The 27,008-nt window shown below is 41.4% G+C and overlaps 1 protein-coding gene across 1 annotated transcript in view; it reads left to right on the top strand.

Moving 5' to 3' along the window:
• CACNA1F (calcium voltage-gated channel subunit alpha1 F) overlaps positions 1 to 27,008 on the top strand; it is an 89,417-nt gene that overhangs the window by 31,547 nt on the left and 30,862 nt on the right. Inside the window, 15 exon segments of the mRNA XM_032210685.1 lie at positions 1,020 to 1,101; positions 2,137 to 2,191; positions 5,763 to 5,823; positions 8,191 to 8,320; positions 9,574 to 9,703; positions 9,873 to 9,932; positions 12,259 to 12,365; positions 12,535 to 12,622; positions 12,939 to 13,046; positions 16,454 to 16,506; positions 17,036 to 17,182; positions 19,786 to 19,987; positions 21,554 to 21,712; positions 22,616 to 22,726; positions 24,617 to 24,739. Of these exon segments, the coding sequence (XP_032066576.1) occupies positions 1,020 to 1,101; positions 2,137 to 2,191; positions 5,763 to 5,823; positions 8,191 to 8,320; positions 9,574 to 9,703; positions 9,873 to 9,932; positions 12,259 to 12,365; positions 12,535 to 12,622; positions 12,939 to 13,046; positions 16,454 to 16,506; positions 17,036 to 17,182; positions 19,786 to 19,987; positions 21,554 to 21,712; positions 22,616 to 22,726; positions 24,617 to 24,739 (1,616 nt within the window).

Here is a 27,008-nt window from a genome sequence, read left to right on the forward strand (position 1 = left end):
TCTATCTGTGCCTTGTAATGGTTCCACCACAAATCCGCGAAGCCCTTATCCGCGGAGACATAAGCACGAAGACTAATTCGTGCCATTCTAAGCGCTAAGGAAAAACGCGACCCTACCGCGATGACATAATCGCGGAGGGCAAAATCGCACATTCCCAAGCACTCAGTACCCTAAATCTAACCCTAAACCTAAACCTAACCCTAAACTTAACGCTAAACCTAACCCTAAACCTAACCCAAAACCTAACCCTAAATCTAACCCTAAACCTAACCCTAAACCTAACCCTAAATCTAACCCTAAACCTAACCCTAACCCTAACCCTAAACCTAACCCTAAACTTAACCCTAAACCTAACCCTAAAACAAACCCCTAAACCTAATCCTAACCCTTACCTTAATTGAAGTCGGCTTTCTGCCGTGGTGCCGTTTTAAAGCACCCTTCTGTTGCCGCGCTGTTGTCGCAGCGGTGATGACGCGCGGTGATGACGTCGCGGCTTTAGCGCCGCGATTTTATCACCGCGATTTTGACTAGCGCGGTTTTGTCGTGCCACGCCTTGTAATTGGTTTATTTTAATTTTCAATAATGTTTTAATTTTTATTAGATTGTTTTGTATTTTTATAATTATTGTTTTTATATATTTATTGTTTTACTTGATTGTTGTAGGCTGCCCAGAGTCATCTCTTGTAAGAGGGCCAGCCATATAAAATTGATAAATAAATAAAATAAATATAAATGGTAATCTCTATAAAGGCCTCCTCCTTTCTCCCATGCGCACAGGAAGAGAGAACTCTTCTAATGAATGAGTTCTTTATTTTAAAATGAAGTAAGTGTGCTTTGTGTTTCAAGATTGTGTTTCCACATAGACAAAATGCATGCACATTATTAACCAATCAACCAAGTAAAACTCGGATGACTAACCTTTAGATCTTTAATTGGGCTACAAAACTGTTCTTCAAGTGTCTTCAGATTGAATTAGTTCCTCTTATATCAGATTGTTTTCTCTAAACTTCTCACCTCAGATATCCTACTCAATGTCTTCTTGGCTATTGCAGTGGACAATCTTGCTGATGGAGACGACATTAATACCTCCAAAGAAGAGAAGTGAGCATAGCCTAAGTGAGGGAGGGCAGGATGGGAAAGAAATTTCAACTAGTCAATAGCTGTTCGATTTGTAACTTTGTAAAATTGTTTGTTTTACTGCTATAAACTAGGGTTCCACCACAAAACCGCGCCTGACTAAACTGCGTCGCTGACGTCATCAACAGGGCGACAACAGCGTGGAGACAGAAGCACGCTGTAAACCCTAAACCTAAAATTAACCCCTAAACCTAAACCTAACCCCCCTAAACCTAATCCTAAATCTAACCCTAAACCTAACTCTTAACCTAACCCTAACCCTTAACCTAAGCCTAAGCCTAAGCCTAAGCCTAACTCTTAACCTAACCCTAAAGCTAACCCTAAAGCTAACCCTAAACCTAACCCTTACCTTAAGTTGAATCGGCTTGCTTTCAAAGCGCTATTTAAAGCGCCCTTCTTTCCCTGCGCTGGCTGTTGTCGTCCTGTTGATGACGTCAGCGACGCGGTTTAATCGGGCGCAGCTTAGTCGAGTGCGGTTTTGACGGGTCACGATAAACTAGCAGTCCCCAATCTTTGTGACTTGGCAGCCTGGATGGGGAAGGTGGGGAGAGAGGGGAACTGGGCTGTATGAGTGGGGGGCCAGCATGCACACACGTGTACAACCTGACCTGCGCAAACGGTGGGCCAGTGCGCACACACGCATGCACGGCAGCCCCCTGCTTGCGCTAGTTGAGCTTCACACATGCACGTTGGCCCACCGCTCGTGCGGCCTGATTCTAAATAGACCGCGGCCCAGTAGTGGTTGTGGCCCGGGGTTTGGGGTCCCCTGCTATAAACCATCATGTAAGGGCATTTATACTGCAATAGGATTGTTTTAAGTAAAAGTTTGGAATGTACAATACTCCAATTTAAGAAGGCAATAAATACAAGAAGTGTTTCATTAAATGGGGATTGAGTATAGAAGAATACTGAGAAACTCAGATGCAAGATAAAGTCTAATGTCTTTCCTTTTTTGTCCTCTAATGTTCTCTCTTAATGTCCTTTCTTGTTGTAATGCAGACAGGCACCAGCAGAGGGAGAACAGAACAAAGAGGAAGAGAATAAAACTCTGAAGGTGAGGTCCAAGTTCAGGTTCTGATCCAAGTTCCCTGGATAGCTATAGATATCAATAAGTGAAGTGTTTCAAATTTTAATGGTGCCTTCCCAATGTGATACCCTCCAGAGGTGTTGGATTTCAGGCAGCCTAGAAATTATAAGACAAGAGTCTTAACACATTTTATGTTGTTACGCAAGGGTGTCAACTACATCTAGTTGGAAACAGCAGCATTGCAACAGATACCTTCTCAGATTTTGTTAGTTTTCAAGTGGAGGGAATTCCATGGTTATGTACTACTACTTCCAACAAACAGCGCATAATGATTTTTATAGTGCAAACACAAGAAAAATCCACTTATTTTCTGTCCAGCTCATTTTTAATCCAAACAAAACAATGTCTGTCTGTCTGTCTGTCTGTCTGTCTGTCTGTCTGTCTATCTAACTATCTATCTATCTATCTATCTATCTATCTATCTATCTATCTATCTATCTATCTATCTATCATCTATCTATCTATCTATCATCGTCACATAAGGAAAAGAGACACTCGAAATTATATAGACTTGAGTGAAATTAAGAATAAAATGAAATGAAGGATAAAAGAAGAAATGGAAAAACCAGTCCAAGTTGAGAAAAAAATATATATAAAGTAGCAACTTTTGTTTTAAAAAAACAAAATTACATGTACAGATAAAGCTAATATAAACCATATTATATAAGCACATCTTTAAATCCTCACTCCCTTCTAGTTAGCAAAAATCTATTAAGGGTTGCCAGAAATAACAAACTGTCCATTATAAACTTGATCTAATTAATCCAATTGAATTCCTTTCTTTTACATTTATATCTCATTTATATTATTAAACAAATACCGCAAATGTCATCTTTCGAATCTAATCAAGAAAAATCCAATAAAAATTACCAGAGATAGCAACACACTGTGACTATTATAGTTTCTTAAATCAACACTCTCACTCTAATCACCCTTTTGCTGTTAATTCAGAAAAAGAAAAAAGAAAACAATTAAATATGTACTTAAAACGTCTTTAGTAATGGACCGAAGGAAAGTCACCCAGTGAAGTCCATAAAAGCTTGCCATTCCAGAGGATCTCAATATTAAAAAAGCAATAAAAAGTGAATGCCAAAGTGATTAAAAATGTGGATCAGCCAAACTTGAGTCCTTAATTACGATTATGAGCTTAGATGTAATCCCTTGACTCCCAATGGCTCAACTGTAGTTTACTCATAAGGAGCAGCTGTCCAAATTGTGTGCAGACTACCTCACACTCTCTCCTTTCTCCAATTGGTCCGGAGTCTGCATCAAACTGCGGATTTCAGCTATAATGTAATCCCTATTTTTTCAAGCATATCTTCAGTTCCCCATGACCGGAAGTCCATAAAGAAGCAACTTCCAATCTTTACAGCAGCCACAGAGTAGTTTCTTATCTGTCCTCCAGAGGTGGGTTCCTACCAGTTCACACCTATTCGGTAGAACCGGTTCGTCAAATCTACCGAACCAGTTTCAAAATTTTTTTTGAAACCACCACTGGTGGGTGTGTAATGTCCCGCAGTTATCTACGCATTAATAATGATCTAGTAATATTTCCTTATACATTTTAGGGACCTTTCCTTACATAATTGGTGTTTTCTTTCATACTTTTGGATTTCTAATTTCTGTTTCCGTTAGTTGGCAATTGCTAAAACCAATCCCACGCGAAGAAGTATTCAAAGCCTTCTTGATTTTAATTGTCAATTTATTTATTCCTGCACATTGTAATATTTATTCGTTTACATACTGTATATACTCGAGTATAAGCCTAGTTTTTCAGCCCACTTTTTGGGCTGAAAAAAGCCGCCTCGGCTTATACTCGAGTCAGTGAAAAATTTGCCCGAAATGGAGGAGAAAAAGGGGCGGGGCCATGCCGCTGGGTGACACTCGTGAATGGCCCAGTGCCCCTGTGAGTTTCCCCTCCCTCTGTGTCAGTTTGCCGCGCAGCGCGCACCGCACCATCCCCCCTCCTCACGTTCTAATGTAATGCAGGGCTGTCTTACGATTCCCCTTCCTCCCCCTCCTGCCGCTCTGCAACGATGTCCCACCTCCTCCTTGTTATGGCAAGCAGCCACATAGCGATGTCCCACCTCCTCTGGTACAGTGATCCAATGATAGGAATCACTGTGCCGTGTGTCATAGGAGGCGGGACATCGCTCCCGCGGCTGCATGGGACATCATCATCACAGCGGGACATCAGCATCATGAGGTGAGTGAAGTATTTCATTGAATACACCGCTAGTTTACTGTTTTTCTTTGAAATAAATATTCAAAAACATTATTGGTATCTATTTTTATTTTTGAAATTTACCGGTAGCTGCTGCATTTCCCACCCTAGGCTTATACTCGAGTCAATAACTTTTCCAGTTTTTTGTGGTAAAATTAGGTGCCTCGGCTTATATTCGGGTCGGCCTATACTCGAGTATATACGGTATCTCTGTTTTTCCCCTGTTGTGCAAACACAATTCCAGCAGCTGCTAACATGTGTTAAATTAAATATATATTATACTCCCTTTCAAATAGCCAACAAAATATTTCTGATTTTAATTCCATATCTTGCTTTACGATTGCTTCTAACCACTAACTTCTGAATAGCTACTTGGACCGACCTAAGAACTAATTCATAATTTCATATCCGGTCACATGGGTGGCAAGCCACTCCCATCGGGTCACATGGGCAGCAAGCCACTCCCATCCGGTCACATGGGTGGCAAGCCACTCCCACAAAGGAGGCCACACCCACAGAGTAGGTTCCAACAATTTTTGAAACCCACCACTGCTGTCCGTCCTCTTTAAAGTTACCACATGGTTCTTCCCCCCCCCCCATATTCAACCCTTTGATTGAATAGCAAATCTATACATGAGTTCATTTTTTCCATTTCCAGCAAAAAGTAGTTGCCAATCTTTTATAAAAACACTTGTTATCTGTGACCAAACAAGTCAATTTTGCCATGTTTGCATTGTTAGTCTGTGCGGTGATTCCATCTTCAACTTATCAGTACCTTGGACAATTTTCTGTGTGCCTTCCATAATCTATAATCAGCCTTATGTTTGGCAAAATTTCCACTTTTAACCAAATTCAATCCAACCGTTTTTATTGCAGGATAGGCCATACTTCAGTCTTCTTTGATGTTATGCTATCCAGATAGAGTAAATTAGAAAAGAATTAATTTTCAAGTAATTAAGGCCTTGCCTTTAGCTCATTGCCTTTATACCCTCCGGCTCTTTTGTTCAGCCTCCATTCACCCAAATGTCTCATTTCATCTACTATTTATATCCCCATCTCCTGCTTTAGATACAAGCATAGCATGTATGTGAATAAGAAACATGTAGTATATCTGGCAGCAAGGGAAAGACTTTGTAGGAGAAATGTATGCTCATTTTTCATTGGTTTTTGTGTGTCCTTCCATGTTTGCACACCTTTCTCTGCCCAGATTGTTCTTATGCACTTCCTTGAAATAATTGGGGAACTTTGGGGATGAGTCTCTCTTTCATTAAAATATCTCTCCACATTGGACCTCCCTGATTTCTTTCTTTACAGGTAGAAGGTGGTGAGGAAGAGGAGGAGGAGGAGGCTGTAGAAGAAGGCAATGAAGGAGCAGGTAAAAAATGGGATTCTAGTACTGTGATCAAGTCATAAAGACTGTAGCCCCTACACAAGGGTGGGGTTGTTTGTGGGTGAGCATTGCATTCTCTTATTGATAGTTTATTGGGAGCCGTGTGGTAGGCAGGTTGAAGAAAGAAGTTGAAAGGGTCACGACTGAAGTCCCTGGAGATATTCACTCTCTCATTCTCTCCTCTTTCTCTCTGAAATCTTATTTTCTCTCTTCCAAGCCAAGTAATTCAGGGGAAGAACAGATTACCTCTTCATAGAGATTTGAACTGACCTTTTACAATGGGCTTTTGCAATTAGACTTCAGCCAGATTGCTCCAATAGTGGCATATGACTCTGGGACCATGGGTGTCAAACCCGCGGTGTCATGTTGCCGTCCCATGACGTTTCGGGACTTTTTTCCCTTTGCGGAGCTTGGGTGGGTGTAGCCTGTGCATGAAGCATTCGGCTTGAGGGCTGCCAGTTTGACAACCCTGTACTAAACTGAAACAAAGAGCTATTTATCTTTTCCAGAGAGGGAACTTGAAAAAAATCTTTAGTTTTTCAGTTTCTCTGGGCTATTTAGAGCCGAGGTGGCGCAGTGGTTAGGGTGCAGTACTGCAGGCCACTTCAGCTGACTGTTATCTGCAGTTCAGCGGTTCTAATCTCACCGGCTCAAGGTTGACTCAGCCTTCCATCCTTCCGAGGTGGGGGAAATGAGGACTCAGACTGTGGGGGCGGATATGCTGGCTCTGTAAACCGCTTAGAGAGGGTTGAAAGTCCTATGAAGCGGTATATAAGTCTAACTGCTATTGCTATTGCTATTAATCCTCACATGTGAAACAGCCGCTAACTGCAAGGAAAAAAGGAAGAGAAATGATATAAATTAATTATGCGTTGAAATTCATGGACCTCCATTTTTGCTGTTAGTTGGCAAATTTTTATATATACCAATAGCATCCTATAATAATAAGAATTTGGAGAGACATGTAAGTTAGATACCCATAATTGCTCCAATTTTGAACCATGTCATTGTTTCAGATGACACAATTATAACACATTTTCATCCTTTACAAATCTTCAGAGATGAGTAATGCTCCCTGTAACACTTCCTTTCTTCCACTAAGGGTCACTGCCTGACAGGCTGATGCTTTCTTCCCCTTATCTGTGCTTTTTTTTTCTGCATTTACCTCAAACCAGAATAAAGATGTATCTTTATTTTCTCTAAATGTGCAAATTTGCTACTAGAAACCTGGCAGAGGGATCTCAAAAACGAAGTGTAGATACTCGGGGTGTGTGGGTACCCATTAACTATGTTTTGGAAAGTCTCTTTAGCGTCAAGGTTAAAATAGTCTTTTATTTAGGATAAGTAAAAGCTGGAAGGGAAAAGCTGGCCCTAGTAAAAATGAATCGTTTATGTTTTCGTTGGTGACAACATTTATTGTTTCTTTGGCCACTGACCCATTCCAGGAGAAAATAATGCTTTTTAAGCAGTTGGATACAGGAGTTGGATTCCTGACTAGGAAGATGGAGAAGTTATATCAAACTAGCTTTCTATCCATTCTTGAGTGGGAACAAACTTTTCAAAGTTTTGCTACAACACTCCACCATTCTCTGTTGGTATATCTCTCCTGGTTTCACCTGTTGAGGCTTCGTTAGTTTCACCTGCTCTGCTGATACCAGGAAGAAGATTACACGGCAGGAGAATAAAAACAGGCCCCAGTTAAGGTTGCAGGACCTTGGACAGCTCACACCGATAACTTACACTCTGGAAAGCATAAAGAGACAACTGTGTTCTGAAATTTCATCTTTATTGCCTCTTACATAGTTCATTTTAAGTCCAATGCCTGGCTTGGAAAATGGGCTTTCTGAAACGGCCAGCAACTATACAAAATATATAGATAAATAAGCTAAGATTCCTGCCTAGAGACTGCCATCTGCTTAACTCAAGGCTGTAGCTATTTTGGGAGATAGTCTCAAGCTGATTTTAACTTGAATATTAGTAAGTCATGATATATCCAAAGATTTCTGTTCATTTCAAGGACTTTCCCCTTTCTTGCTCTTTGCTATGTCTAGGACTGCTTTTCTAGAATTTTAACATGTGTCTCTCCTTTCCAATGTCATATTTTGCATTAATTCCTTGCATAACTCCTTGGATCTCTTCCTTGTTCAGATGTTTAGCCTAACTTAACCATTCCCACCCATCCCCACCTGACTATTTCCATCCTTTTAATTACTGCTTCCCCCCCCCCCCGTGTTGTACTTTAAACTATAAACTCTTTGGGGACAGAAATGTATCTATGTTACTCTAATGCACTGTGCACATGTCTATCATTATAAAATCAATTATCCGAAACTGGAGTCTCCTTTGCTTTAGGGGAGGAAGAGGTGGCAGATCAGCAGAGCTTGGCCGAGTCCCACCTAGACAAACTGGAAGACACTCCCACGGAGAAAGTTGTACCAATTCCTGACGGAAGCGCCTTTTTTTGCCTTAGTCAGACAAACCCGTGAGTATACAAAGTGGAAAATAGGGGGAATATCTTTTTGGCTCAATGGGAATGTGACTTCAGCCTATAAAAATCGTAGAATGAGGTCCAGATTTCCTCTCTTCTAGTGTCAGAGCCTGTGGGATTAGTGCTGCAATTTGTCAGTTAGAACAGTGAGCTGGCTGGAGAATTCTGGGAGTTGAAGTCCACAAGTCTTAAAGTTGCCAAGTTTGGGAACCACTGAGTTAGAAGATTCAGAAAAGGGAACATAACCTTTGTCTAGTCAAAATTCAACTACTACTGTATTTGGGGCAGACAGAAGTCAAGTCAACAGCAGGTAGACTGGAGGAAGGGGCTGGAAGGCTTTTCTAGTGACTAGTTGCTCAGCCTGAGGAACCAATCTGAAGCACCATTGATACAAAGTCAACCAGACTCTTACTGCCTTCAAGTCTGACTAGGCTGATGTACTGCAGTCCCCTTCATTTATGGTTTCTCAGGTTATTTATTTTATTTATTATTATTTATTATCAAAATTTATATGCCGCCCAATCCCGAAGGACTCCGGGCGGCTTACAAAAAAAAAGAAGAAAAAAAAAGAGAGAGAAAAAAGAAAAAAGACAGTTTAAAATCACAAAACCACATGCATTCACTCTGATCGGGGCTGGACCTCAGCGATGAGGTCAACAGCCCCAGGCCTGCTGGAATAGCCAGGTTTTTACAGCTTTCCTGAAGGCCATGAGAGTGGGTATGGTCCGGATCTCTGGGGGTAGCTGATTCCAAAGAGTCGGAGCAGCCACAGAGAAGGCTCTCCTCCGGGGGCCCGCCAGCCGACACTGCCTGGCTGACGGATCTGTGGGATCTTACTGGCCGCTGGGAGGTATGTGGAAGTAGGTGGTCTCGAAGTTATCTTGTTGCACAGCCCAGTTTACGTCAATACCTTCCTTGTTAGTGCAAGAAAAGGTACCAAGTCCTTTGCTTCTGATGTAGGGTCACATTTCCTGGCATTTGATATTTCAGGAGATTGCTATACCCCCAACGCATTTTAATGTATATCCCTCCAATGGCTTTGCTATATGTTAGGTCTGCTTTTGTGGTCACAGAGTTTTCTCCAAATTTACCATTCATATTCTGCCCTTATTTGTAATAAATTGCATGTGTGTTCTATCACACTTTTTTTTTAGTGCCAGAGCATCACCTCCTGATTTTTTGGAATTTGGATCTCAGATCAGTTCTGCCTTATGTTATTAACTTACTGCCTTCCCTTCTTCCACTAGCCTTCGTGTTGGATGCCACAAGCTGATCCACCATCACATCTTCACCAATCTCATCCTTGTCTTCATCATTCTTAGCAGCATCTCTTTGGCAGCTGAAGATCCCATCCGAGCACACTCCTTCCGCAACAATGTAAGCTATGACCCATGTTGTTAAAGAATGGAAGAAAGGAGGTGGAGGCAAAAGAAAAAAAAAAGCCTTCTTTTCCTTCATCCACACGCTTGTCTCTCTTGCTCGCTCTGCTCTTCGGCTTTTATATTTCAGCTATTTTTCTTTCCTTTTCTTCTCTCCCATTACTCAGATTTTGGGCTACTTTGACTATGCCTTCACGTCTATCTTCACTGTTGAGATCTTGCTTAAGGTAATAAGACTAAGTAGAGTAAGGGCAAAGGGAGCAAAGGAAGGAGAAAGCCTATCAACTCAGAAATGAAACATGCATCCTGTAAGGAGGAGTGGAATGAAGAGAGAGGAGAAGGAGAAAGGAAGGGGAAGTAGAGTAGAAAAGGATGATGGAGGGAAGAAAGGAGGTAGGAGAGAGGCAGACGAAAGAGGGGTATGGAGAGCAGAAGAGCTAATAATGGGTTTTTATCTTTCTGGGTGTCGATGACAAGAGGAACTGATGTAATTACTACTTAATACAATAGGACAGTGTTTCTCAACCTTGGCAACTTGAAGATGTCTGGACTTCAACTCCCAGAATTCCCCAGCCAGCAATCGCTGGCTGGGGAATTCTGGGAGTTGAAGTCCAGACATCTTCAAGTAGCCAAGGTTGAGAAACACTGCAATAGGATATTGGCTATGTAATAGTATACATGTGATTATATGTTATGAAAATGGAAAATAAAAAAAGTATATTTTAAAAAAAACATGCTTCCTAGAGGCCACGATATCATTCAGATAGCCTTGTGGATACTAAAACTATAGGGCATGAAGCAGATGAGTGGGTTGAAGAAAACTACAGAATGAACTGCTTAGAGCCATGATGGTGAACCTCTGACATGTGCCAGAAGTGGCACGCAAAGCCCTCTCTGTGGGCACGTGCATTGTTGAGTTGTCCTTCTGGTTTCCGGCATGCACAGGCACGCCAGGTCTTCACAGGGGCTGGAAAACGTCCTGAAAAGCAGACAAAAAACAGTCATTTTTGGGCCGCTTTCAGGCTGTTTGGTGGGCCCTTTTTTGACCCCCAAAACCCAGTCTGAAAACAGCCAAAAAACAGGCATGCGTGTGCCGGTCAGCTGGTCTTATTTATTTATTTATTTATTTGTCTTGTATGCCGCCCACTCCCGGAGGACTCCGGGTGGCTCACAAAAGACAAGGGAAAGCGGGGAATGAGACAAAGACAACATATTAAAAACAAAACCAACATTCACAATTTCCGTGGAGGTAGATGCTTCTCAGCTCCCCCCAGCCTGCTGGAACAGCCAGGACTTGGTGGCTTTGCGGAAGGCCGGGAGGGTAGTAAGGGTCCGGATCTCAACAGGGAGCTCGTTCCAGAGGACTGGAGCTGCAACAGAGAAGGCCCTCCCCCAGGGAGTCGCCAGCCGACATTGGCTGGCAGATGGAATCCAGAGGAGACCCAACCTGTGCGATCTAATTGGTCTGAGAGAGGTAATCGGCAGGAGGCGGTCTCTCAGGTCTTCAGGTTTCCGGCGCTCCAGCACACGCACATGCATGCAGGTTCCATTTTTGGCACTTGGTGCCGAAAAGGTTTGCCATCACTGTTCTGGAGACTGTAAAAATGTAAATGTAATTGGGATAGAGATCCAGAATTTCCAATAATGACTGTCAAGGCATGAGAACTCTCTGTTTCTGTACTAAGTTATCCAAATGCTTATTTCTCTTGCTATTTAACCTGTGTTTATAAACAATTCTGGACTTGGAAGGCTACAGCTACCTCAACATGTTTGCATTCTTAAGTCTGAGTTGCACCATCTGAGAACTTGAGAATACCCCCTTGTTTATAATTGTAATGGATAACTCTGTATTGAAGTCAGTTTACCTCTAGGATAGAATGTATCTGATGTGCCACGAGAGGTGGGCAGAAATATCAGAAGAAATCAAATCTTTATTTTAATGTATGTTTGATGTTGCATTTAGGCCACTATTCCGAGACTAAAATACTTTCCTAAGCCTCTGTATTTATCTACATATTTTTAAAATCTTGCTATATATTTGTTGTCCATGGAAAGAGGTAGGGTTTTGTACAAGGCATGGAAGTCCATCTGATTCAGGAAGTCCTATTAAGGCATCCCTCGAGGTCTGAGAGTTTATTGCTCATACTTTGTGAAGCATATCTTTATAAGCCTAATCAGAAGTAACCTGTCTTCCTCAAAACATAATTGCAAATATATAACTGTTTTCTTAAAAATATAATTGCAATATCCATGAGATTGTACCTATTTCTGTGTTCTCTATATATGGGTGTGATGTTGGTCTATTCCAATACAGTGTTGACATATACCATCTGTTCAGGGACAGAGAAACCAGTACAGCCTTTAGAACTAACGGAAATGTCTTTATGGACCTTGAGGGAGGGGAGAGATCTCTTGCATACAGCTGACTTGTTTTATGAAGCAGTCACTTACAGCAAAATAACCAGGCATTCATTTCCAAGTTACTTCATTCTCCCAACACCTATGAGAGGAAGGGAGAGAGACACACAGCTGTTTTGACATCTCTATCTACAGATGATTTCATACGGTGCCTTCCTGCACAAGGGCTCATTCTGCCGGAACTGGTTTAATCTCCTGGATCTGCTTGTTGTCAGTGTCTCACTCATCTCTTTCGGCATCCAGTAAGTTGGAAAGCAGGATATGCAAAGGATAAGTAGGCTCCCTGACAAAGAGCCAAACGGATTAAGAAGGAGCAGAATTAAGCTCTGGGCATCCCATCTGAAAAGTGGGTCCAAATGGTTGGGTATGGGCCTATTGGCTCTTACACCTGCCTCCCTGTTTCTCCTTCAGCTCCAGTGCCATCTCTGTGGTGAAGATCTTGCGGGTACTAAGAGTACTCCGTCCTCTCCGAGCCATCAACCGAGCCAAAGGGCTGAAGGTGAGGACTTCTCTAAAAGAATAGATGCTGGTTCTTGAGCGATGTTCCCAATCTGGTGCTTTCTAGATATGGCCATGCTAAGTAGGAATTGCGGCCCAATGCATCTAAGAGGCCCTGGGCTGGAGAAAGCTGTCCCAAAATGCAGAACTGGATAGACCCATCCATTTCTTTCTTGCCATATGAGTGCATGTAAGCTGTGAATGGGTGGGCCCTCTCTCTGTCCCACTCCCTCTTGGTTCTTCAGATGACATAAGGGCTGAAAAGTGTTATTTTCAACTATGTCTTCCTCTCTCTGTGTGTCTCCTTTCCCAAACAGCACGTGGTACAATGTGTGTTCGTAGCAATCCGCACCATTGGAAATATCATGATCGTCACCACCTTGCTGCAGTTCATGTTCGCTTGCATTGGCGTTCAGCTATTCAAGGTAAGACATACAGTATTTGACATTTCAAGGGGTGACTGAGGTGAAGAGAGCATGGAAGACAAATATGTGTTCTTGGAACGATCAAAAAATATACTGAGTGATGACCAAACTCATGGAGCGTGTGTGGGTGGGCTTCTTTCGATTTTGCCTAAACACTTTTCCAAACACATCACCTTAGCAACAAATCTTATGCATGCTTCTTGATTTATCTTGAGTTGCAGATGCCACCAAGAAAAAGCTAAGACTCAAGTAAAATTAAAGGAAACACAATAACAAACACCCTAGCTAGTTACACAGGAAACCTAAACATTTTTTGTAATACATTTCTGAGAACTCTTTAAGGCAGAGACCATTTAAGAACTTTTAAATGGTCCCCCTGCCTCTGGAGGCTGAACAGCCATGTCAGTGATAATTTAATTTGGATTTCTGCGGTAAACAGGAAGGTACATTGAATGACCTCTATGGTCCCTTCGGTTCACCCACAATACCGTGAAGCCCTTATCCACGCCGACATAAGCGCGGAGGGCAAATCCGCGCCTTCCGAAGCACTCAGCACCCTAAACCTAACCCTAACCCTAACCCTAACCCTAAACCTAAACCTAACCCAAACCTAACCCTAAACCTAACCCAAACCTAACCCTAATCTAACCCTAACCCTAACCCTAACCCAAACCCCTAAACCTAATCCTAACCCTTACCTTAATTTAAATTGGCTTTCTGCCGCCGCGCTGTTTTAAAGCACCCTTCTGTCGCCGCGCTGTTGTCGCCGCGGTGATGACGTCGCGGCTTTAGCGACGCGGTTTTGTTGCCGCTATTTTGACGAGCGCGGTTTTGTCGTGCCACGGGTCCCTTCCACTCCAACATTCTATAATCCTATATGAAAGTTTGGGATTTGGCCCTAGCAGAGATTAGCAACATGCTGGGCCCAGTTGAGGTGCAGAAGGCAGAAGAGTAAGAATTGAAAATAAGAAAGGGGAAGGAATCAACTAGATAGACTAAGAAGTATAGAGATGAATGAAAAATAAAATGTAGAAAGAGTTATTAGTCTTATGGCTTGACATCAGATTGCCCCCCACCTCTTAATTCAACATTCTTATACTTATGCTCATGCGTGTTATTTCCTTGCTCTTACCAGCCACAGCTCAAGGACAATGAGTGGGATATGAACACAATGAGATAATAGCTTTCCCAGCACAATTTTGTGAGTCTAAATTTAATGGAGGGAAAGAAGCCCTCCTCACACAGACCTGCTGATTTTCAGCAGCAGTCCTGTGGCAACAACAAGAACCTTAGGATAAATCTTTCTCTTCCCCTTTCTAGTTGCACATACCCTTCCAGTGGTCTTTGATAAATCTTTATAAGGCCCCCCGAGAGTATACCTCCCATTGGTTCATTATGAGGTATCATTAAGCTGGTGATATCCAGTTACACGTTGCCATGCTGACTTAAATGGGAAATGTTAAGATCCCTGCTCAATGCTGGGGATTTTGATGAAATGAAGCCAGCAGAGCTTCAATCAAAACAAAACGAGGCCATCTGGCTATGTCTGCTGCAATAGTTGCTGTTGTTAGATGGAATAAAGGGAGCAGATCCATGAGCTGAGTGTTCTCCTAAGCTCATAGCTGCTGCTTGATGGCTAGGTAAGAGCTGTGGCCAGCGTGACCCGTCAAAAGCGCGGAGGACAAAATTGCGCTCGACGAAAGCGCGCATGTGACATCATCACAGCGCGACGAAAAAAATTAAAAATTGAAATAAAATTAAAATTAAAGCAAGCCGATTCACATAAAGGTAAGGGTTAGGTTTAGGGTTAGGGTTAGGGTTAGGTTAAGGGTTAGGGTTAGGTTTAGAGTGTTAGCGTTAGGTTTAGCGTTAGGTTAAGGGTTAGCGTTAGGTTTAGCGTTACGTTAACGGTTAGGTTTAGGGTTAGATTTAGGGTTAGGTTAAGGGTTAGGTTTAGGGTTAGGTTTAGGGTTAGGTTTGGGGGGGTTAGGGTAAGGTTTTAGCTTTATTTTTACATTTTTCGATCACAGCGCGATGTTTTCATCGCGCTGTGATGACGTCAAATGCGCGCTTTCGTCGAGCGCGATTTTGTCCTCCGCGATTTTGTGGTGGAACCGTGGCCAGAGGTGCCTTGGTCTAGCTCAGTGGTTCCCAAACTTGGCAACTTTAAGACTTGTGGACTTCAACTCCCAGAATTCTCCAGCCAGGAGAATTCTGGGAGTTGAAGTCCACAAGTCTTAAAGTTGCCAAGTTTGGGAACCACTGGTCTAGCTTTACCTGATGAATCATTCATGGCCCTGGAACTGGAGGATCTGGCAACAGTCATTATGCCTCCTCTCCATCTATGGATACTATTGTAAAGTGCATGACAAGGGGCTATCTTTGAAGATTACTCAGAAGCTGCAGCTGGTTCAGAATGCGACAGCGCCCATGCTGAAGGTTGAGAGCGATTATGGCAGAATTGCATCTCTTATGTTGAATGCTGCATGGCCTTTCTGCCAGTAGGCTTCTAGATACAGTGCAAAGCATAACTTCCTTCTCCAGGCAGAAACAACCAGTTTAGTATATTTGACCTGGATGGGAATGTTGCAGGTTCCTACATGAAGTAAGATTGGCATGGCCCAGGGATAATGTTTCCTGGTTATGGGGTAACCAACTTAGGGAAAAATCTTCCAGTGGAGATTACAGTAATGATGTTCTTAGCATATTTTCCAGTGGAGATTACAGTAATGATATTCTTAGCATATTTTTTAAAAGTTGCAAAGTTAGAGGTATTGTGCAGGTCTTTCCAAGTGAAAATTGCCTTCTACTGGTGTTTTTGCCTGATGGTTGAAATTATATCCATAATCTATTTGATCCGTATTAAACATGTTTTTATCTCTATTGTTTCATAGTGGTTTTTTCACTATTGAAAATTGCTAGGATCTTGGGATTCTAGTAATATATATGGTAGGTAGATAGGCAGGTAAGTATGTAGATAGGTTGATTGACTGACTGTATAAATCAGGATATTAAAGTAATTAAAGTATTTATATTTCATCCTTCTTAACGGCCCATCTCTCTAACATTCACAATATTACTGGGAATATTTACCAAAAACAATATGACAATATAGCCTAAAGAGTTGGTGATATGTATAATGATAGTGGTACAAATGGAAATACACAAGGGATTCTATGGACTGGATAGAGAGACACTCGCTTTGATACCTAGTCCATAGATTGAAAAGACCTCACAACTGCTCATGATGAAGAACTTCAGTCTGAACTGTTTAAAGGCTGTTCCTGTGTGAACTGATATATAAAGCATTTCCTCTGCATTTCTGTAAGCTCCAAGAGACTAGATAGTTTTCCCAGAAAAATCCCTCTCTTGTGATTGCCTTCCTTTTTTTATCCTTGTATCTTCAGGGCAAATTCTATAGCTGCACAGATGAGGCCAAGCATACCCCAGTTGAGTGCAAGTAAGTATAAAATCTGCTCTAATAAGAGTTCCTAAGTGGGAGACTGATAAAGAACTCCCTGTATTATCAGTGGTGTAGTTTTGCACTGAAATAACTGAATAAAAAATGGATTTGATCTTGGTCCCTGCCATGTTCCCTTGATTCATTTTAGGACCTTTTATGAACACTGCTGATTCCCGCTTTCCAACTGTGCTACTGTTTACTACTAGTAGCAGAATGACAAAAACTCAATTCATGCTTATATTAATGATTGGTCCCCAGGTATACTTGCAGTGAGATCAGAGCTGGAAGCTAAAATTTAATGACTTAATTGCCACTTAATTGCATATTCTTTTTAGCTCTATTACATAAATACTTGTTTGTTGTTTGTTTGTTCTATATTTAAATTGCTTAAAAAGCAATTTGCAATCATTTTAAATGCACGTATGCAAATTCAATAGATATGAATAATCTACTCTCCAATTGATTCAAAACTACCATATTCCTCCTTCTGTCCATTTTCCATTCCTTCTCTTCCTCCCAAATCCAGAGGCACGTTCATTGTGTACAAGGATGGGGATGTGGCTCACCCAATGGTGCGTGAGCGCATGTGGCTCAACAGTGACTTCAACTTTGACAATGTGCTGTCGGGCATGATGGCTCTCTTTACTGTCTCCACTTTTGAGGGATGGCCAGCGTGAGTTACTCTGTAGAGGTTATGCTCAGCGTATATGCATGTCTATTTGATGTTTGCCATTTCCCTGATGTCTTAACATTTTTCGCTTTATGCAGCTGTTTAGATACTTTTTGCTTTGCTCAGAGGTGTAGTAAGAGCAGTGATGGGTTTCAAATTTTTTTGGAACCTACTCTGTGGGTGTGGCCTCCTTTGTGGGAGTGGCTTGCCAGCCATGTGACCTGGTGGGAGTGGCTTGCCGGCCATTCTCTCTCTCTCTCTCTCTCTCTCCCCCCTCTCTCTCTTTCTTTCCTTTTGTCTCTCTGTCCCTTTTTTCTTTTTTTCTTTCATCTCTCTCTCTCACTCTTTTTCTTTCTTTTTTCTTTCTTTCTTTCTTTCTTCCTTTCTTTCTCTTTCTCTCTGTGTCAGTCAGTCAGTCTGTCTGTCTGTCTGTCTGTGTGTCTGTGTGTGTGTGTGTGTGTGTGTCAGTGGTGGGTTTCAAAAAATTTTGGAACCTCTTCTGTAGGTGTGGCCTGCTTTCCGGGTCCACTGGTGGAACCTCTTCTAACCAGTTTGGTAGATTTGATGAACCGGTTCTACCAAATAGGTGTGAACTGGTAGGAACCCACCTCTGAGTAAGAGAATATGTTCTTCTAGCCCCCAAATGAGGGGTAGTTGGTGTTTTTTCATCCTCTTTTTCAGGAACAGAGATAGATGTATGACTACAAAATCCACCAAAAAGAATTCTCTCCTCTCTTTCTTTCTCCCTTTGCCTCTTTGAATACTCTGCCACATTTCTATGGTTATAAAAAAGACTGTGTTTGATTAAACGAAGGGGATGGAAGAGCCCCATTGAGGTATTCCACGTTTCACAAGCCGATAGAGATAGACAAAGTGCTGGAGGCTTCAATAATTTAATTGAATCCTGATTTTTTTTCTCTAAATCCAGCCTTTATTATTTTTATAAATAACTATTTTCTGTGCTTTTTGTAATGTTGCTTATCCCAGAGTGGGTATGTATGTAAGTATTTATTTATTTTCCTGACAACCTGAATCCAGAGGAATTGGGTCATCAGTGAGAAAAGAGCAGAAAGAGCGATGTGATATTGTTCAGGCTGAAAATTAGGTTGCAGGATGGAATTGCATTGGTTCCTTCTGTTTCTTGAGCAGATATGCTGAGTCAGATGTGGGACATGTAATATAAAATATCTTAGCAATATCTTACCTCCTGAACTTGTTTAGAACCTTGAATTCAATCAATCCAACTTAATTTAGTTATAGACAGCAGATAACCCTGATTTCTGTAATTCTTGGTTTGAATCTTTTCTGAAGAGAGAAAATGCTCAAGTCTTTTGGGACTTTGATTATGTTCTTATTGATTGCAGGACTCAGCCATCATACTTTGTCCTGACCATTCCTCAAAAGACTAGAAATAATGGTTTCTTCTGGGATTCTAGCAATTTTGACAAGCCACGACCCCAATTTGGAATGTTGTATCCACAGTAGTTGCTAAATGCTTCCACAAAGAATTACAAGCAGGGCAGAATGTTTTCCCCTGAATCCCCAGTCTCCAGTCCTCAGAAGTATTCTTACCATGGCGTTGATTGAAGGTCTTCAAAAAATCTCATTTCTAGGAAAAAATCTGGGGAAAGCTACGGGAACAATAGAATCAAAAGGGAGAAAAAAGATTGGGAAGAAAAAATATAGAAATTACAAAAACAAGAAAAAGAAAAAGCTAGGTGAATGGGTGGAAAGAAGAGAACATAAAAGAAGTCAAGTTTCTGAGAGACCAAGAAAAAATGGTTAGGAAAGAAGGAAAATAATTTACCAGTAGAATAAAATGAAATATGTTAACATTGTTAATGGTATGTAGTTAATATGATATGAGGGAAATAGATTAATACTATTAATTGTGGATAATTAAGTGAACTGTTTATTATACAAAAATTAAATCTGAGGATATACGTTGTCTATAGTAAAATAGAATAACAGATGAAAATGAAATGTTAAATTTGATTAATTTGGAGGGCCACATAATGATATTGTTTATCTATTGAGAAGAAATTAAACTTAAGATGGAATATATGGAAATAACATAATATGGCTGAAATTGGAAATAGAAATATGATGTAAAATGAATGATACGTATGAGAAGATGTTAATGGGGAAAACCCAAGCTACACTTTGCTTATAAAATAAAATAAAATATGTAACAAAAATTTTTTTAAAAAAATTCGAACCTACTGTGGGTGTGGCCTCCTTTGTGGGAGTGGCTTGCCGGCCATGTGTTTTCTTTCTTTCTCTTTCTCTTTCTCTTTCTCTCTCTCTCTCTCTCTCTCTCTCTCTCTCTTTCCTTCCTTTTGTCTCTCTGTCCCTTTTTCCTTTTTTTCTTTCATCTCTCACTTTTTCTTTCTTTTTTCTTTCTTTCTTTCTTTCTTTCTTTCTTTCTTGAATTGAAATTGAATTGAATTGAATTCTTCCTTTCTCTTTCTCTCTCTGTGTGAGTCTGTGTGTGTGTGTGTGTGTGTTTGTGTGTGAGTTTGTTTTTTTAAAAAAAACATTTCTTTTTCTCCATTCCTGCTATGCCCCCTCTTACACTTTCTTTGTCACCATCTAATCTATGCCAGGCTCTTGTACAAAGCTATTGATGCCAACGCAGAAAACCAAGGACCAATATACAATTACCGGGTGGAGATCTCCATCTTCTTCATTGTCTACATCATCATCATTGCCTTCTTCATGATGAATATCTTTGTGGGCTTTGTCATCATCACTTTCCGGGCCCAAGGAGAGCAGGAATACAAAAACTGTGAGCTGGACAAGAACCAGGTAGCATTCCAATTCCCAACTCCTTGGGTTTGCTTGTGAAATAACATCTCAGATTCCATTTTTTCCTTCTCTAAATGACATTGGCTTAGTCCAGTGGTGGGTTTCAAGTTTTTTGGGAACCTCTTCTGTAGGTGTGGCCTGCTTTCTGGGTCCACTGGTGGAACCTCTTCGAACCGGTTCGGTAGATTTGACGAACCGGTTCTACCGAACTGGTGCGAACCGGTAGGGACCCACCTCTGGCTTAGTCCACCTTTCCCCAACTTGATAATCTTTATGTTGTGTTGGGATTGCAACTGTAAGAAAGCCACATTGGCTGAGAATTCCGAATATCACACAGTTCCATCATATTTAGAAAGATTAGTTTACTCCCATAATTACTCATTCAGCTCAGAGAGAATGAAGGACCCCACAGTCCTTTTCCTCTTCCTCCTCCTCCTCCATTCCTTCTCCTCCTCTCCCTCCCCTCCTCGTCCTCTCTGCAAACCTCACTTCTTTCTAGCACTGATGATGTTACCTAGCTGGGTCGTGAAACATCTGCAAGAAAACCACCAAGCTCAGAGAGCACCAAGGACCCCACAGTCCTTTTCCTCTTCCTCCTCCATTCCTTCTCCTCCTCTCCCTCCCCTCCTCCTCCATTCACAGTGATCAAGGACTTTGCCATTCTACGTCCCATTCACCTACCTTTAATGGGGATCAAATTACTATTTCCCTCCTCAGTTTTCCCTTTGTACTGAGAAGAATGAAATCATTCCCAGTTTTTCCACACTGAATAAAAGAATGCTTTTCATTTCTGAAGTTTTACCCCTATTTATTAATTGTTTTTGTTCTGAGAACACTCCTTAATAAATACAATCCATTATTCATCAGGTTTAGAATGCATTCTAATAATATACATCAGTACAAAAGTGTTATCATTGGGAAAAGGAGATGGAGTTTGAAAAGTCATGCATGTTTTATTATTTGTATTTATTTATTGAGGGAGAATATACAGCCATAGCAAACTGGAAAAAGTAGCAGTCATGTGAGCCATTTTGGGTTCCTTTTATTAAAAAAAGACAGAACAAAGGGGAAAAAAACCACTATAGTTTAGTTCTTCTGATTTTTGAAAGTAATAGATAATTATTTTTGCAAGAACTTTTTGGTATGAGGTCTGATCAGAGTTTTTTGTTTCCCATGAATTGCTTATAACCAGATCACCTAATAATAATTCAAATCCAAACAACACCTATCCAGCATTAACACCCCTCATAACAGAATAAAGAACAGGAAAGTGCAGGAATATTGTATTTGGAATTTTGTCAGTAGATAACAGTAGACTGTTAGTATGCAGAAAGAAATGGCATCAGGAATTTCAGCACTCATGGAATGACATATACCAGTCTTCTTCATGTGTATTGGAGCTTTGGTTTACAAAATTAGAAAATATTGCTCTCGGTTGTGAATACAGTTGCAGCTAGCAGCTCAGGGTGTTGCTGAAGAAATATGCAAAAGATTTTTTTTTTTTGGGTGGGGGGAGAGTTCTCTGTTACTGCTCAGCTGAATTGCTTTCTTTTTCTTTTCCCGTAGCGGCAATGTGTGGAATATGCCTTGAAGGCTCAACCCTTACAACGCTATATTCCAAAGAACAAATACCAGTACAAATTCTGGTATATGGTCAATTCCACTTGTTTTGAATACATCATGTTTGTACTGATCCTGCTGAACACTATTGCTTTGGCTGTACAGGTGAGAAGCATCATTTATAGTGCCACAAATAGCAATAGCCATAGCAGTTAGACTTATATACCGCTTCATAGGGCTTTCAGCCCTCTCTAAGCGGTTTATGGAGTCAGCATATCGCCCCCACAGTCTGAGTCCTCATTTCACCCACCTCGGAAGGATGGAAGGCTGAGTCAACCTTGAGCCGGTGAGATTTGAACCACTGAACTGCAGATAACAGTCAGCTGAAGTGGCCTGCAGTACTGCACCCTAACCACTGCGCCACCTCGGCTCTTAAATCAAAAGGCATTGCCCAGTTATTTCCTCTTTAAGGAAAAAAAAATAGAAATGGTGAGAATAGATAAGCGGGTTACAAATCTATCCTTATAAAATCTATGAACAAGGCAGGACAACCCATCGCTTTCTGGAATGAATTCATGTGTGGACCTTTAGAATAAAAATGGGATCCAAATGCGTACAGAAAAAATGCAGTCATGCTATCACTACTGTAATAAGATATGAATAGAAATACTTATTTTCAGTAAGATGAATAGACAAACGTAGTTCTAAAATAAATATGTAAAATTAATATTTGGGGCCTCGGTAGTGAATGTAATGAATTGGTAAACTATGAGAAAATTCACTCCAGGCCATATGAAGAAAGTGGAGATGCCGGAGGTGCCCCAGAAGTTGGGAATTCAGCTGCAGAGCAGCAAAATAGAGGACAAAGATAAGGCCATGGGATCATCTGCACAAACCTATGTGTGCCTGACTTTAGAAGAAAGAAAGAAAACTCTAAAGAACCTAGGAAGGATGATAATTTGAGTTCAGCGTTCATTCTTATTATAAGGAGATTCTCGACAAATCCCACTTGAATCACAAGATTTGCAAAACTCTCCTGTATTATTCATGCCTTATCTCTTCTTTCAGCACTATGAACAATCAGAGCCTTTTAATAACGTGATGGATCTGCTCAATATGGTGTTCACAGGCCTCTTCACTGTTGAAATGTTTCTGAAGATTATTGCCTTCAAACCCAAGGTTTGGGAGTTTTGCAAAAGTAAACACATACCGTAAATCCAGAACCCTTTGATCAAGACCAGGTTATCACTATCATTGTGTTGAAGGATTTTCATTTAAGAGGCTTAAAAGATTACTTACCTCAATCGTCTGCATCATATATAACAATTTGTTGAGAGGAACTCCTGTTACAAGTTTTTTAATAGAGCTACCTTTAGAGGACCTCCTTGTTCCCGATGGTGCAGTGTTCACTCCAAGAAAATGCTAACATTCCTTCCAGTATGCTCAGTTACTGCTGTAATGTGAGATTATTTGCCAGACTTTCAGGTTCTGGTAAATATGTGGCTTTGCCGATCTCTAGAACCCTCCACTTTTAAACTTTGCGTGTAAAAATGCTTTTATTTGGTGCATATCATCTGTTGAAAGCAATGTCCTTCTGGGTTCAGCTCCAAGTGGGGAAGAAGACACTTGAGACATGGAGGCTGCTTGGAAAGATGGTTTATTGTTGGACAGGGCCACATGGCTTGAGCCCTGACCAGAAAAGGTGATCACATGTTTCAATGTTGGTGGAGAAGAAGAGAAGGGCTAAGGAAGGGGCTTGCTAGGCTTTTTTATACCCTGTTCAGTCCCACCTCTCTGTTTCCTGTTCCTGTGTAAGAAATGTATTCTGACTGGTTGTCAGACTCCCATGGTGCCATGCAGGGGGCTACTCTCTCTGTGATGAGTTCTCAGTTGCCTTGTGGTCAGTTGAGTAATATCCCTTCCCCCTACAGCTGCAGTGAGGAGAAGTCTTTATTATGTAAAGTGGGCTAGCCTGGCCATCTTAATGGCCCATTAGCTGGGGATGGGCAGAAAGCTATAGGCAACTATTCTGTCTTTTAAAACATGTTTCTTTTCACATCCAGAGAAATATTCTGCCTTTTCAATATTTCCTAGGATATTTCATTTTTCTGGGAGAGGACTGGATGATAACTTCCCACACATCTTCAGGAATTTAGGATATCCTTCTAGATAGACATACATCTTTGCATTAAATTCTGAAGCATTAATATAATAAAGAAACAATAACAGTAGACTTATATACCGCTTCATAGGCCTTTCAGGCCTCTCTAAGCGGTTTACAGAGTCAGCATATTGCCCCCAACAACAATCCGGGTCCTCATTTTACCCACCTCGGAAGGATGGAAGGCTGAGTCAACCCTGAGCCAGTGAGATTTGAACCGCTGAACTGCTGATCTAGCAGTCAGCCTGCAGTGCTGCATTTAACCACTGCGCCACCTTGGCTCTTGAAGCATTCAGTATTGCAGCACAGGAGCCTTTTCCCAACACAATTTTTTTATACTTTAAGATCACACTTTCAAGTAGAATAGGTGGTGGTGAAAAATGTGTCATTAATGCCTTTGGGTTTTTAGACCAAGCCATACCAACAACTCAGGTTGGTTAATAATGCTGAGTAAGATATTGTGCCTGTGCCTTCCCTCCACCTTTCAGTCTTGAGCCCCAAAGGACAAAATTGAACTGTCCAGGTTTTGAATTTTGTTAAGATGATAAAAAGCGTCTGGAAAGGGAGTGTTGTGTTTCCTCATTGCGTGCTCTTTCTGGTTTTTCTGCAACATGAATAATAATCTGAAGCAGGAGCACTACACATCGGAAAAATCTTAAGGAAGCAGAGGCTCTGCCCAAGATTGGGCTTCAGTTATTTTGATGTTATATAACCCAAACTCTACCTTGAATTTTGCCCAAGGGAAAACAGAGGCCAAACGGTGCTAATAGGACAGCCCCATGCTATTTTTGCTCAGTCAGATAAAATAGGTGTGTGTGTGTGTGTGTGTGTGTGTGTGTGTGTGTGTGTGTATGTGAATTAGTTCTGACTGGCTCTTTCTGGAGGTTTTTTCTCTTGTTCTCTTGCAGCACTACTTCGTTGATGCCTGGAATACCTTTGATGCTCTGATTGTGGTTGGGAGTATCGTAGACATTGCTGTTACTGAATTCAACGTGAGTGATCCCCAGTACGATACTTGTCCCATAGAAGTTATCTGAGCAGTGTCGAAGTTCATTTGCAGAACAGCTGTCGAAAGAGGCAGAATATGTCATACTGTGTGTTTATTTGATTGATTGATTGAATTTCGATTCTGGATAATGTACACGGTTCAGTGGTGGGTTTCAAAAATTTTTCGAACCTACTCTGTGGGTGTGGCCTCATTTGTGGGAGTGGCTTGCTGCCCATGTGACCTGGTGGGAGTGGCTTGCCGGCCATGTGTTTTCTATCTTTCTCTTTCTCTTTCTCTTTCTCTCTCTCTCTTTCCTTCCTTTTGCCTCTCTGTCCCTTTTTCCTTTTTTCTTTCATCTCTCACTTTTTCTTTCTTTTTTCTTTCTTTCTTCCTTTCTCTTTCTCTCTCTGTGTGAGTCTGTCTGTCTGTCTGTCTGTGTGTGTGTGTGTGTCTGTGTGTGTGGTGGGTTTCAAAAAATTTTGGAACCTCTTCTGTAGGTGTGGCCTGCTTTCCGGGTCCACTGGTGGAACCTCTTCTAACCGGTTCAGTAGATTTGACGAACCGGTTCTACCGAACTGGTGCGGACTGGTAGGAACCCACCTCTGACACGGTTAAAAGATAAAGTAAACAATCAACATAGTTTATCCATTAAAAACAATGTAAAAACGGTAACACAATAACGCAGTCTAAACTTATAATGCCCATTTAACAGGCTCCACCCTTCCATGGGATCCCCAGGCCTGATGGCAAAACCCAGTTTAGAGGGCCATTCAGGAGTTGAAGAGTGTTGGGGCCAATCTCACTTCAGGAGGAATGGTGTTCCGAAGGGCGGGTACCGTGGCAGAAAAGGATCTCTCCCTAGGTCCCACCCAACAAAAGCTCCTTGGCTGATATAACTTGCCCCCACCTCTGCCAGGCCTGATGCCACTGCCTGGCAGTGGTGGAGGCAACTTGACTGCCAATGCCACTGCATTTTCCACCAGCTGAAGCTTCCAGATACTCTTCAAGAGCAGCCCCATGTAGAATGCTTATTTTACTGAAAGGACCTGGTTTTTTTTCCCCCACCTGACTATGTAATTCAAATATAGCTCCCTGCTTTTACAAAGGCTAAGAATTTGCTTTTGTTATTTATTTGCTATATTATTTGTTAGATGGGTTAGCCTGCCTTTTTTCTAGGAGCTTAACAAAGCTTACATGGGTCCCCTTTCCTTTTATTCTCCAAACAATCAACAGTTCTCTCTCAGTGCACAATCCTGTGATCAGCAAGAGAGAATGACTGGCCAACATGAGCCATTAGGTTTTCATAAGTGAGGACCTAGAAATCACAAAACAAACAAAAATCAACTTTCTCCAGAGCTTTGGCTTTGTTGTAGTTATGCAGGAAATGAATACGTTTTGGGGAATATATAATATGTTCTAAAGTTATTTTATTTTCTGAATTTCGTTGTCTTTTATTTGCTCATCCCCGGATTCTATCCTGCTATTTCTTTTTTCCTCCATATATTGTCTGCATTGCTGCTTTCATGCACTAGATCAGTGTTTCTCAACCTTGGCAACTTGAAGATGTCTGGACTTCAACTCCCAGAATTCCCCAGCCAGCATTCGCTTGATCTTATGTACTTGATCTTATGTACCTCTACCATATCTTCAATCATGTGATTGCTCCCCTCCAACGGAAAGGAAGCTATAGTGTGAGAGTATTACCCCATGAATCAAAAAAGTTAAGCCATGTAATACAGAAGCAATGACTGTGACAAAATCCACAGTGGAGTCAAGGGGGCAGTGTGGTTAGAGTGCCAAATTACAAGAAGGAAGGCATAGGTTCAAATCCCCATCGATTCACAGAGTTGTTCTTATTTGCCTTATTTCAAGGGTTGCTGTGAGGATATAAAGAAAGTAAGGTGATAAAAAAACTGTATGCCAAAGATGTAGGCTAAAATAGTGGTCCTCAACTCTGACAGCGTGGCGAGGGTGGTGGTGGTGAGGAAGAACCAGACTGCACAAGGCACGGGATGGCGCATGAATGCGCAGGCCAGCCCACTACTCATGGATCCTGGTTCCAAATAGACCATGGCTTGGTAGTGGGCCCCGCCCAGGGGTTGGAAACCCCTGGGCTAAAAGGAATGAAGCAGACCAGTGATAAAGCACGGAGGTTTAAATGTTGGTGTGATAATCCTCCCTATCATAGGGATTGCAAATTACTGCATAAAATAAATGTCTTTCAATTCAGGCAGACTTCAGTAAATGCTCTGTATCAATGTGTGTTGTAAATGCTGAAGAAATGTGGTGGAGGGCTTGGGAATGAATGCAAG

The sequence above is a fragment of the Thamnophis elegans genome, chromosome 2 (assembly GCF_009769535.1).
Source record: "Thamnophis elegans isolate rThaEle1 chromosome 2, rThaEle1.pri, whole genome shotgun sequence".
NCBI lineage: Eukaryota > Metazoa > Chordata > Lepidosauria > Squamata > Colubridae > Thamnophis > Thamnophis elegans.